Source organism: Priapulus caudatus, unplaced genomic scaffold (genome assembly GCF_000485595.1).
Source record: "Priapulus caudatus unplaced genomic scaffold, Priapulus_caudatus-5.0.1 Scaffold279, whole genome shotgun sequence".
NCBI classification, from domain to species: domain Eukaryota; kingdom Metazoa; phylum Priapulida; class Priapulimorpha; order Priapulimorphida; family Priapulidae; genus Priapulus; species Priapulus caudatus.
In genome coordinates, this window is record NW_014577340.1 from 5,105 (window position 1) to 18,091 (window position 12,987).

At 46.4% G+C, this 12,987-nt stretch overlaps 1 protein-coding gene across 2 annotated transcripts; it reads left to right on the forward strand.

Annotated features, from left to right (window-relative positions):
* The first annotated feature begins 1,740 nt into the window (after nt 1-1,740).
* LOC106808470 lies at nt 1,741-9,585 on the forward strand. 2 transcript variants are annotated; one of them, XM_014811204.1, is made up of 3 exons: nt 1,741-1,974; nt 2,627-4,166; nt 7,962-9,585. In XM_014811204.1, the coding sequence occupies exons 2-3, from the start codon at nt 3,236-3,238 to the stop codon at nt 8,276-8,278; spliced, it is 1,248 nt and encodes a 415-aa protein (XP_014666690.1). In that variant the 5' UTR covers nt 1,741-1,974; nt 2,627-3,235; the 3' UTR covers nt 8,279-9,585. The 2 variants fall into 2 exon arrangements, with proteins under 2 accessions (XP_014666690.1, XP_014666689.1); XM_014811203.1 differs by having other exon boundaries at nt 3,001-4,166.
* Nucleotides 9,586-12,987: the final 3,402 nt, after the last annotated feature.

Consider the following 12,987-nt stretch of genomic DNA (forward strand, 5'->3'; position numbering starts at 1 on the left):
AGAGAGAGAGAGAGAGAGAGAGAGAGAGAGAGAGAGAGAGCGAGCAAGAAAGAAAGCGAGAGACATAGAGAGAGTAGAGCGCCACATACCACACGGTCATGATCTATATTTTCATGAAGAACTCGTTCTCGCACATATACGAAATAACAGGTGAAATTCTCTGACCTTCGCAAATAAATATATTCGAAACATTTCGAAATAAAGACCGTATACATTCGAACCTGCGGAACCGAACATAACGCGCTGCGTTCATGCAGAGACACCTTGGTGAACACCACATCATCGGTAGAAGGCTGTCGAAGAAAAATTTACACACACCGCGTAGCATCTCATAACGTGTGCGGGGGGTACATATATAGGGTTGATGAAAGATATCGCGTAAGGTAACGCGATATAGGTTATCTACAGTAGACATCATTATAGCTTCAGGTAAAACCACTGCCACGGTGCATATACTCGCACGTCGATAACCACGCGAGGTCGTCTGTCGTCGATGTTGGCAAAATTAAGAAACATCGACAGGAAGGCAGGCAGGCAGGCAGGCAGGTAGGCAGGCAGACAGCTCACGGTTTTCTCCATAAAACAGACGATGAGTCGCGATAAACGGGATACGTGCTTCATAGCAACCAGGGGCCCGTTGTCAGAAACAAAATTAGTCTTAACATTAGTCTTAACATCAACTTTTTTTCTTAGACCGTTGACAGAAACGCCGCGAAGTTACCTAAATGAAAAATCGTAGCAGATTTCTTCATAACAATACGAAACAAAGTGCTGTCGACGGTCTACGAGAAAATGTTAGTGTTAAGACAAATGTTAAAACTAAATTTGTTTCTGACAACGGGCTCCAGAATTCAGTTTCGCTTGTTGCAGGAAAGAGCGTACGTATCATGCGGTTATCGTCGCAATTGATCATCACTCGTGCGTACGCGTGGGAGTGCGTAATGTAAACAAATAAATAGTAATGCCGTAATGGCGATAGGTCGTTGCCACATATAACTCACGAGAATCCGTGCTAACGGGGTAATGGTCGTTTATGTTTCTCTCGTAATACGTAAAATGATCTGATACGTAGAAGTGAAAGTAGAAGTAAAATAGACCCTTCACGAATGGCGAAATGATATCAACTCCATAATCAGACCAGATCAATGATGTAGTGTTCGTTTATATTTTCTCGTAATACGTAAAATGATCTGAGATGGAGAAGAAAACGTGAGACAAATACAATAGTCCTACTTAAATGGCAATAGGCGATCAAATCATCAATAATCAAACTCCATATCAAACCAGATCAATGTCACTAATATTAGTTTTCAATTCTCCCATAATACGTAAAATAAGCGGGAGAAGTGAACTTCATCATCATTCATCATTTACATTTCTCTTCGTTACATCGAGGTCCACAAACCCGCGTCGCAATAATCGGTTGATATCTCTCGGGTATCGATGTAGCGGTTGGATCGTATTTTTCTTAAAAGACGCTCAACGCGCGCGGTGAGACGAGCGAAGAAATTTAATTACCGCCGTTTAGATAAGGCTATTAGAAAGCTAGGACTTTCACCCCGCGCTCACTGGAGCATACCGACCAACCTCGGGCTACAATAGCGCGTAGACGGTACACGCTTTCACTCCACTACCGGCCCCCACTTTGCGCCGAACCAGAGGTGTGTCCGTCTAGAATTCTGTTCACTTCCTGATTATCGCACCCCCTCCCCGCGACTATTGTGGTGTGTTGATAGAACGTGGCGCAGGTGAGATGGAGAGCGCTGACATCGCTAGCGACGTACATATACACATATACAGCCCGCATGCCGTCCTACTAGTACCAGCAGGGAACCAGTGCGAACTGCACGAGGATACACACACGTAGACGTGAAAATCATCCTCGTTCCTCTCTGTCTCTCTCTCTGTGTGTGTGTGTGCGTTTGTACAAACGGCTGTGCTATCTAAGGCGAATGCTATAGGTGCCGGTGTAAGGTAAGTTCGATCGCCTGTCGTATTTCATCGATTCCTCTGAAAACGCATAGATTTACACACTCAGCGTAAGGCACATGCTAGTCAGATTAAAGATGAAGATGTCTCAGCAAATATGACTATATTGACGTCTTACGGAGTATTAGTACCACCGTTATCTCTGCGGGGCCTGTTGGCAGAAACAAAATTAACATTAGTCTCAACATTCACTTTTTCTCATAGACCGTAACTCTATACACTACTTACGAGAAACTCCTTTACCTCCTTAACTAATTTAAACTATTTTACCACGTTTCTGTCAACGGTCTATACGAGAAGAAGTTAAGACGTTAAGACTAATTCTTGTTTCCGACAACGGGGCCCCTTGATGTGAATACGCGCTGATGATGACGTCACGACGTGAACGTTATGTCTATATACGCCGTGACTACGTACACGTGTCGCGTTGCGCGCTTATACGTTGCTCGTGTTTGCGCTAATAGCCTGTGATTAGCGACAGCATCGCGACGGGTAGACATCACACGCGCACGCACGCCTGCTGCGACGTGACGTCAGTAATATGATCGATCGACGAGGGGGAGGGGGAGGGCAAAGGCAACGAGTAAGAATTTCAGAGCAATATCTTCGTGTCACTCATCACGCGCGTCATCTGCAGGTGACAATTTCGCGCACGCGCAGTCGTCGACGTCTTCGTCGTCGTCGTCGTCGTCGTTAATCTCGCTGCCGACGAGCGGGAGCTGCGACAGCGAAACGGTTACGAGAAAGTGTCGACAGGTGTGGCAACCGACCGACCGACCGACCGACCGACCGACCGACCGACCGACCGACCGACCAAACGACTGACCGACCGATCGACCGACCGACGCATGCATACACGCGTCGTTGCCACGAACATCGAGAATTGCATCTCTTCGTCGCAGTTGCAGCAAACAGCGCTAATGAAGATACCTCCTGCGACACCTGGCTTCATTATCAGCTAGCTAGCGAGCGAGCGCTGTCATTAAAATAATTAACATTCTGCGTCCGTAGGCATCAGCAGCTCCACGTGGAGTATTCCGCAGATCGGATATAGCGAGCCAGCAGCAGCAGCAGCAGCAGCAGTAACTGATTGACATTACCTATCAGGTAGCAGCAGAAGCAGTAGTCGCTGACTGACCTTGCTAAGCAGGTAACAGCTTAGTGTTTGCCGCACTCTGACGCTGCGTTCGTGCGTGTGCGTGCGTGCGTGTGCTTGCGTTCGTGTCCGTGCGCGTTCGCGTGATCAATGGTCGGCTACGGAGAGCTGAGAGCTCTCACCGTCGGCGCTGGCTTGGCGTCGAAGGACGAAGACAACATGGCGTCGGTGATCGCCAACGACGCCGCCATAGACGGCGCTGCGGCGCTCGTCGGCAGAAGCGTCGGCGCAAAGTATCTAACCGATGCATCGGCCGCCGACGACGACGTCGACGACTTCCGGCTGCGGAGTCTGATAGCGAGAATCTCGTCGATCGGGGACGTGGATCTAGAGTTAAGCGACGACGTCGGCAACAACAGCAGCGTCGTCTATGACGTTTACCTCGCCATACACAAGACGGCGACGACGGGCATCGTCTACCCAGCCATCGTCGCCATCGTCGTCATTCTCGTCGCCAACGTCTACGCGCTGTACGTGCTCGAGTCGGGCTCCAGGCGGCGCGACCTCTGCCTGCGCTGTGTGCTGCTCATGGTCGCAGCGTCGGCGCTGCAGCTCTACAGCGTCGTCACGCTGCTCGCGTACGTCTGCGCCGCCGTCGGCGTCGACAGCGTGCCGGCCGTGCACGTCTGCTGGATGGAGGTCGAGGCGACGAGACTCTCCACCGACGTCCTGCTGCTGCTGCTCGCCGTCATGTACTCAGAGTCGCAGCTCGTCGTGGGGGCGCGACGATCGTTGTCGCTTCCGCTCACGTGCGCGGTCGTGCTCGGCGTGTGGTTCGTACCGGAAGTCGTCGACTACGGCCTCGTGAGCATGACGACGCCGCTGCGCGACGTCATCTACACCGCCGGAGTTTCGGTCACGCTTCCGTTCTGCCTCGTCGACAACTTCAGCGACTTCTGGAACTGGTTCGCCTTCGTACTTCCGGTCGGCACGTACTGCTGCGTCGTCGGCGTCGTCGGCATCGTCGTCGGCAGCAAGAAGCAGCGCCGACCGCAGAGCGGCAAACACTCACTGACGGAAGGTAAGCGACTGCGACGTCACGATGCCCCGAGGCAGCAGAGAGTGATGCCCCCCGGGGGGAGAAGGAGAGACAGGAGAAGCCTTCCCCGATTAGGGCGGCAGCAGGTGCTGCTTCCTTGGTGCGGATGGTTTGGGTGTCGGGGGAGCCGTCTGTCAGAAACATCACGATTAGTTGACGACTATTGTTGTATTGTCGCTGGTGAGGGCGTGGTCGCTCATATACGATGACATTTCGCACGGTCTGAAAATCAATCTATAGTAGAGTCCTGGCAGATCACGGTATCAGAACGGTGACTATTTATTACAACTTTACACTACAGTGTTCACACGTACAACCATTCTCGCGGACTCGAGTGATATCCATCGGCTCTTCCCCCCTCTTGTTTTTCTCCTATACGTATACATATACCTTTCCTTAAGAGTAGGTACGAACGGTCCAGTAGTTCTCAAGCGACTGGCGTCTATGTACCTAAAATGCTATCCACACAAAAAGTCTAAATCCAATAAAGTCTAAAATGTCGTAACCTTTCACACGACCTCAGGGTCGTAGGCTGAGCAAATTCCTAGGGGAAGAGCAAAATGTTATGACTGAACTATGTAATGATGAGCGCCGGGCGCAGCTCTCGATCGACGTCCATATAGTGTGGTAGTATAGGGGTGGGTCTGAGACAATGCTTTCACGGATTCAAGTGACCAAAAAAATCACGTTAGGGTTATTTACGATTATTAGCTAAGCTTATTTTTTAATCTTGCTCCAAAATCTAAGGGTCGGCTGCTCCCTTAATCCCCCCCCCCCAGAGGCTACGGCACTGTCGACGCTTCGTGACTAAAGATCGTGACATTTTAGACTCCCGAGGGAATAATTATTTCTGATTTTGACAACGATCGAGCGACCTGACACCCAGACTATCGTCACGAAGTAGGAGCATGACACATGCTGTCGCGACTCTATCGCTGACACAGCACAGTGAATGTAATACGAGTGCATGCAGTCGGCATGGCATGTCGGCGTTGAGTGGCATTTACCGCGATGATCCGTGCAACACAATGATCGAGTAGATATATAACACGATGATGATGCTGATTGTAACATGATGATAGAGTAGATATAACACGATGATGACGATTAAACATGATGATAGAATAGATATAACACGATGATGATGATTGTAACATGATGATAGAGTAGATATAACACGATGATGATGATTGTAACATGATGATAGAATATATGTAATACGAGTGATGCAGTCACGTTTACCACGACGATGCTTGTAACACTATGATCGAGTAGTTGTAACGCATTGATCGAATAGATAATATTTTCTTTTATAACACAATGATCGAGTAGATATAATACAATGATCGAGTAGATGCAGCACGATGATGATTGTAACATGATGACGGAGTAAACGTAACATGGTCATAATGATTGTAAGATGGTGATCGAATAGATGTAACATAATGATAATGATTGTAACATGATGACGAGGTAAACGTAGCACCGAGTAATGTAGTAACGACATATATCGCGCACTCACATCTCTACAGACGGACTCACAAGGAATCGTAAGTAAGCGATCTTCTCATAGAAAGCCAGGGGGTATATATTTCCAAGCTTTCCTAAAAATGCGCACTGTAGCGGTTTTCTACGTGAGTATATGGCCCTTACAACTGTTTACTTACAAAGTTAGTTTTAACTCGTTTAAAAGACAACTGACTGATGGCACGACGATGATGAGTGAGCGAGGTATTGATGATCAATATAGTGACTATTGGGAATGATGATTTGTCATTTAATTACGATCGATTGTTGAGGTCGAATAATTTATCATAAAATTCGGATTGATTTATTGGGATCGGTCGTCGATTAGCAGATTGAGATCGATGCCTTAATGATGGGCACATAGGGGGTCAGATCGCTGTTTCTCACAACACACGCTCGCACAAGCCGTAGATCATTGACCCTTTACTGCACGCCACAATGACTATCCCGATACAATAAGACAATGTCCGCGTTGTTGATGCGTAGATTTGACCTTTCGCCGAAGGCTCGTAAAGGAAGAACAGGTTGTGTATGCGCGAGGAAGCGTATACAGCCTATAGACGGGTACCAGTTGCTCCTGGCCTCAGACAACTGCCCGACCATGTTCTAACTGATTGAGCACATCAGAAATAGGACATAGGAAATCAGAAATAGGAATCTAAAAGGACCCGTGTTCCTCCTCCCTCTGTAGTCCGCTTAGTCGCCGCTTTGCGGGGGAGATTTGCGATGAAGTGCAACAATGGAGGCATATAGCTCGACAAGGTCATGGTTACCGCTCTGTACGTATAAAAAACCTAGAGGCTGACGAGGTGACAATTTGACAAACCTAGAGCTGGTTTACCGAGTCCGCAAAACACGCGAAAACTTTTTGGCAGCTGCACGTTTGGAGTTAATGACAAATGGAGGGGGGCAGCTAGGTTGTACCAAGTGTGAACAAATTTGTCATTATTGACCCCTGGTTGCAACAACACAAAATATTAAGCTGCGAGTGTTTAGAGCGCGTCCAGGCACGCGTGCCAAATGTGTTGGCGCTCGAATGCCAACCGCGTACATCCGTGCCAGCAACTTTACATCGTACACTTTTCACACATTTGAAATTTCTGACATCTTACCTCGCACCACGCATTGCTTTCTACTCGCATAGACAATGTGGAGTCCTTTACTCGGTTTGCATTGGTACTCGGTAGTTTTGCATAGTTAATGATACTATAAAGCTACCTGACATCGCTAACCGATAAGATTTTTGGCGGGAACTATCAGCCACTCGGAACTATCGGACGATCGTTATCGGACGATCGTTCGGCAAAGGCAGGGCCATAGCCAGAGGTAAATTTTGTAGGAGGCATTTGCCTCCTATTGCCTAATGGTAGCTACGGCCCTGGGCAAAGGTCGTTCTATTCAAAAACGATTCTTATCAAAAAGCGAGTTACTTTACGCTTACCAGGCGGAGATTGCGCTCGATCAGATAAGACCATAGAGATATTATACTAGTTGGGCTCCATAGCGTATATATAATTACGGGTAAGAGTAAGACCAACCTCGCTAGCCAGCCTAACAGTTTATATATATATATATATATATATATATATATGTGTATATATGATAACCCGCCATATGTCCCGTAGCTGCGGTTCGGTTCAACCACAGGGGGAAAATATAAGATATAGGAGTGTTTATGCACCGTTTCTGCGTCTTTCTTCCCAAACTATTTGTCTTTTCCTGACACTACCACAAACATATCTGTAAATATTCTCGCCCTCTCTATCACTATACATATATATATATATATATATATATATATTCCGTTTCCTTTTTTCTCACCTCGCTTTCCTTATCTTACCTCATCCCTCCGCCCATGTGACAACAATTAACTGTAACAGCCAAAAAATCTCTCAATGTCTCTATATATTTCTATGATAACAGCAGTACAGGGCCGTAGCTAGGAATTAATGTGGGGGGGGGGCAAGATGAACGAGCGCCTGGGGCGCTCGCTTCTAGGGCGGTCTGGGGAATTTTGAAATATAGAAGCCCTGAAATGCCATTTCCAGCCATTTCAGGTAGGTTACATACCTAAAACTCCCCCAAACGGTTAAGCGAGCATTTTCTTTAAGTTCTCATTATTCGTCACTGGGTTATTTTTTGGCGGGGGGGGGGCAGCTGCCCCCTGCTCGCTACGGCCCTGCAGTAGGATTGACCCCTGCTGTCCGCCTCCTCGCACCCGACTGCAACGTCTACGTCCGTTGTTTACAGATGACCACCAGATGGAGTTGGTGCAGCAGGACAGCTGCGTGTGCGCCTCCGTCTACGGCGACACTCGTCGGATGCTGACGTTGCTGCTGGCGTGGATGATGATCCTGAAGCCAGCGATGCAATACGATCTGTTCTCCATCGCGCTGCCGACCGACGGACATCATTTGCCGTTCTTCGACGTCGGCACGCGTCTGCTGCTGATCACCTGCAGCGTCGTCTTCCCCGCGATGTGCATCGGCAAGAGCAACGCGGGAGGCAGACGCCCCGACGCTCCTGCTACCGCAACTACTATTTATAGTTGTACCTTGCAAGTGTAACTATACTAACCAGGAATTAATAATGTCAATTTGTCATTATTAACCCGTGTACTAACTCTCAACGGACATTCGATTCGCAGCGTCAGTGCCGTGGCTAACTCACATTGCCAAGGGTTTGGGGTCTGGCGGTGGGGCGAAGTCACGCGCAAGTTGTGCTCGAGAGTTGACCGTGAGCAGTTCGGCCATTGACCATGTAACAATTCCAAACATTGCTCTGGGGGAGGTGCTACTGCTCACTCCTTGCCCCTACACCCGCTAGCTACGGCTTTGAACGCGGGGTGGCGTATTGCCTGCTTGCACGACATATTCATACCTAGTCGTACGGCAGATGTCGAGTATGTATGGCGAGATGTAATGCCTAGATTTAAAAGCTGACAGAGGGAGAGCAAAACAAAGTGTATGGCACAGGAAAGGCACTATCCAAACGTATAGCAGAGGGAAGAAAGGCAATATTTACATATATCGCACCGAAGCACCAATGTATTCCAGAAGGAACGCAATATCGAAACGTCTGTCAGATCAAGAGTAGATAATAACACATGTGTTATTATCTACTCTTGGTCAGATGCAAGGCAATGCCTATATTTATGCTGGCAGAGGCACAGAAACATCTAAATGTATGGCAAGCGAACGCCAATATCTAAATGCATGACAGATTTAAGAGGGGAGGCAATACCTAAACGCATGCCAAAGAAAAAGAAACAACTAAAATGCATGGGCGAGTTGGGGGGTCATTTCTAGACATATAGCAGGGGTAGGGCGCTACATAGACGCATAAGACAGCGAAGCATCTATAAGTTTGGGGAGCCATACCCGACGATGTGGTAGCACTGTGTAAATATCACGACTACGGGCAATTCTATACGTGGAACGTTTTACAGCAACCGCGATAAGAGGGTTAATTCTCTCTCTCTCTACATATATATATATATATATATATATATATTATTCTACTGGCTTTTAATGGAAAGCAAAAGAACTTCTGTATATATATCGATGAGCTGCCTAATTACAACTTATCACCGAACTTGATCAGTTGTGGGACCCAACTCAAACAGGTGAATAGCAAATATTCTACACGTGCATGCTTAAATGTATGTATATATATATGTGTGTTCGGGATTTTATTTTTGAACTGTTTATTATTAAAGAAGAAATGGGTACTTTGACTAAATCTGCTGTGTATATACGTTGATAAGCGACAGTTATGCAGGCCAGAGAGAGCTAGTAGACACAAGACGGAGAATGAATTTGTTATAATGACATGTTCTTGCATTTAACAAGGCTACATCATGTTTACAACGTAACCGATGTTCAACTGTTTTCAAATTATTGCGAACCACATACTTCTTTTACTACACAGACACAAGTACAAAATACAGTATCTTAAACGAGATTTTGTAAAATACATACAATCACAATAGCTGTGCATATTAAATACAAACGTTACATGTTCATGAAAGCAGTATATAGTTTGTAATATAACAAAGATTTCGTATCTGATATACTAAATAAATCCACGTCCCAACGATGAATTACATAAGATAAAAAAAAAAACAGCTTCACAGCCCACCTCGAATTACAAATACGCCTAGAAACGTTCGTCTAAAATTAGCTGTCAAATTTGTGTCAAGGTCCAACAGTACTTCATGTCGCTATCAGATTTATCAAATCACAAAGCTAATGCTCACTGGCATGCTCAGGGGTGAAGCTTATCTCAAGCTTTACACTTGGATACCTCACAGTGACGTGGTATATCTACGGAGGACGGAATAGCACGGCAGCGAGTTTAACAATATATGCGCGCACTTTAAACGTGTTGCACAGGTAATTTCATAATCCCAATCGTGATCTGGCCTGTGATGGCCACCATTCTTACAGGTGTGTGGATGGCCACCATTACTACAGCTCTGTGGATGGCCACCATTCTTACAGGTGTGTGGATGGCCACCATTCTTACAGGTGTGTGGATGGCCACCATTCTTACAGGTGTGTGAATGGCAACCATGCTTACAGGTGTGTAAATGACCATCCTTGCTACATGTTTGTGGATGGCCACCATGCTTACAGGTGTGTAAATGACCATCCTTGCTACATGTGTGTTGATGGCAACCATTCTTACAGGTGTATGGATAGCCACTATTCCTAAACCTTTAGCTTCACATACATTTTTAACCATACCTCAAAAATAATTCTTATAATAAAATAGACACCTCTAACATTACTACTATCAGGAAGCTATCATAAAATATATCAGTGTGAAACTGCCACACTTTCTATAGTTGACAGAGGTTCAGACAGACCTTTTTTAGCATAACGTTTTTTTTGTAGGAAAATTTTTTCATCAGAATAGCACATAAGACAAATGAATATATTCAAACTTGATTAGAAAGGACAGAAGGTACCAAAATGTTGAGCAGTTATTGGACTTTTTGAGGATCGTAGATTAGGGATCTGATCTTCTCGTGCGTTGCTCTCTCATCTAGGACACCAGCACTCACTCAGCGTGGCGTGTCCCCTGACACAGGACACTAGAACACGTCCTGTATGGGTTTCCCTCAAACACAGGACACTAATAAAATTCATTCTGCATTGGTTCTCCTCTGAAACATGACACTAGAACACGTTATGCGTGACTTGTCCCCTGACAAAGCCCACTAGAACCAGTTACTCATGGCCAGCCCTCCAACCCAGGACTCCGGACAACATTTGGCGCACCCTGCCCCCTGCCGGACCCCTGCAGGACGCTATCCCAGCATGCTGCGCTGGCGTACGAAGTCGCGAAGATTCCACTCGGTGTGGCAGAGTCCGTACGAGCTGTTGTAGATGCACATCACGTTCATGTTGCTCGCATACTCCAGGTCTGGCAGCAACTGCAACGCAGGAGTCAAACAACGCACTAAACACCCGACAATATCGATGCTTGAATAGACTACGCAATAAGATTACCATTTTTTTTTAACTGCAGGCCTGGTAGCACCCGTACAACGCCATGCTGACACGTAGAAACTAACGCACAAACACCCCACAACAGCAATGCTTACAAACTAATTATCAAAATTACTTTATAAACTACAGCACCGGTAGCAACTGCAACGACAGGCCACCTTACAGGAGTTAACCGATTAAAACCCAACAACAATGTTCACGCGCACTACTTAATCAAACCGTTTGATAAACACTACTTAATGTATCCGACTAATGAGATACTTAATGCCACCTGGTGGCAGCTGTGCAGCCTTGACTAACGCGCATGCATCATTGTAAGCACGATCACACCAGCTGCAAACACCCTGCGATTAAGAATATCATCATCGATTTTTAACTTCATTATGAAGCGACTCAACATCTTACGCGATCGGTAATGCCGTGCAGAGCTGCACCCATGTAGCCCCCTACACAGTAGATTCACTGCCACATTTCTTAGCAATGTGGGTCGTGTATAAAATAAGCCTGTAGCAGGAGCTAATCGTTACACGGGCAGAGCTACGGCAGCGTAAACTGTGGGTTTGTATAGCCCTATAGCTAGAGGGAAGGGTTACACAGGTAGAGTTACGGTGAGCGTGAACTGTGGATCGTATAGTGCTGTAATGGGAGGGAAGGGTTACACAGGTAGAGTTACGGTGAGCGTGAACTGTGGGTTTATTATAGTGCTGTAATGGGAGGGAAGGGTTACACAGGTAGAGTTACGGTGAGCGTGAACTGTGGGTATATTATAGTGCTGTAATGGGAGAGTAGGGTTACATAGGTAGAGTTACGGTGAGCGTGAACTGTGGGTTTATTATAGTGCTGTAATGGGAGGGAAGGGTTACACAGGTAGAGTTACGTTGAGCGTGAAGTTGAACTGTGGGTTTATTATAGCTCTGTAGCGAGAAGGAAGGGCTACACAGATAGAGCTATAGTGAACGTGAACTGTGGGTTTATATAGCTCTGTAGCGGGAGCGAAGAGCTACACAGATAGAGCTACGGCGAGCACGAACTGAGTGTGTATAGTGTTATAGAGAGAGTGAAGGGCTACATGGGCAGAGCTAGGGACAGGTATATGAACATTAGGATGGGACGCGAAGACGGGACCGCGCTTGAGGCCATAATAAAAAGATTGTTTGTTTGCCCTCAACCAACCGACCCGCCAAAAAGGGGCAGACTCAAAATTTTTTATTGATCTTTCCCATTCTTTTTTTTTTTTACAAATTGTATCACTGTACATTATATAAATCTGTAAGCAATACATTATATGTACCAAGCAAAACAAACATTCAACATAATGACTGACATAATTCAACCATGCTGAATTTGTAAAAAGACCCCCCTCAAAAAAAATAAGCCTAACCCTACCCAAGCTTTTAAGGCAAACAAAGATATTTTAATTGTGGCGTGACCCTACCTTCGGCGTGAGCAGGAAGTACTGTGACGTATTCGTACGACACGCCGTTTGCACGACAAGCTCGAACACCCGTCGCTCGTTCACCGAGTCCATGCCCTGGGGAACAGAAAATCAAAGATCAATTAAAGCCAGAAGAAGAGGGCCCGGGTCAGTAGAAAACGAATGTTCGTTGTTCTTCGCGAACGTTTAAAAACTAGTAAAACTTCATATTCAAATTTCAAACATTCATATAACGGTGACTGCTCACAAGTAAACATGGACGCTTGCACACAAAGATGCCCCCCCCCCACACACAAAGATGCCCCTGCCACACACACAAAGATGG

What these genes read in the sequence shown, in the direction of transcription:
- LOC106808470 (XM_014811204.1), top strand. Translation starts at nt 3,236, where the DNA reads ATGGTCGGCTACGGAGAGCTGAGAGCTCTCACCGTCGGCGCTGGCTTG. An exon ending in CAAACACTCACTGACGGAAG is followed by an intron (nt 4,167 to 7,961) that starts GTAAGCGACTGC and finishes CGTTGTTTACAG; the next exon opens with ATGACCACCAGATGGAGTTG.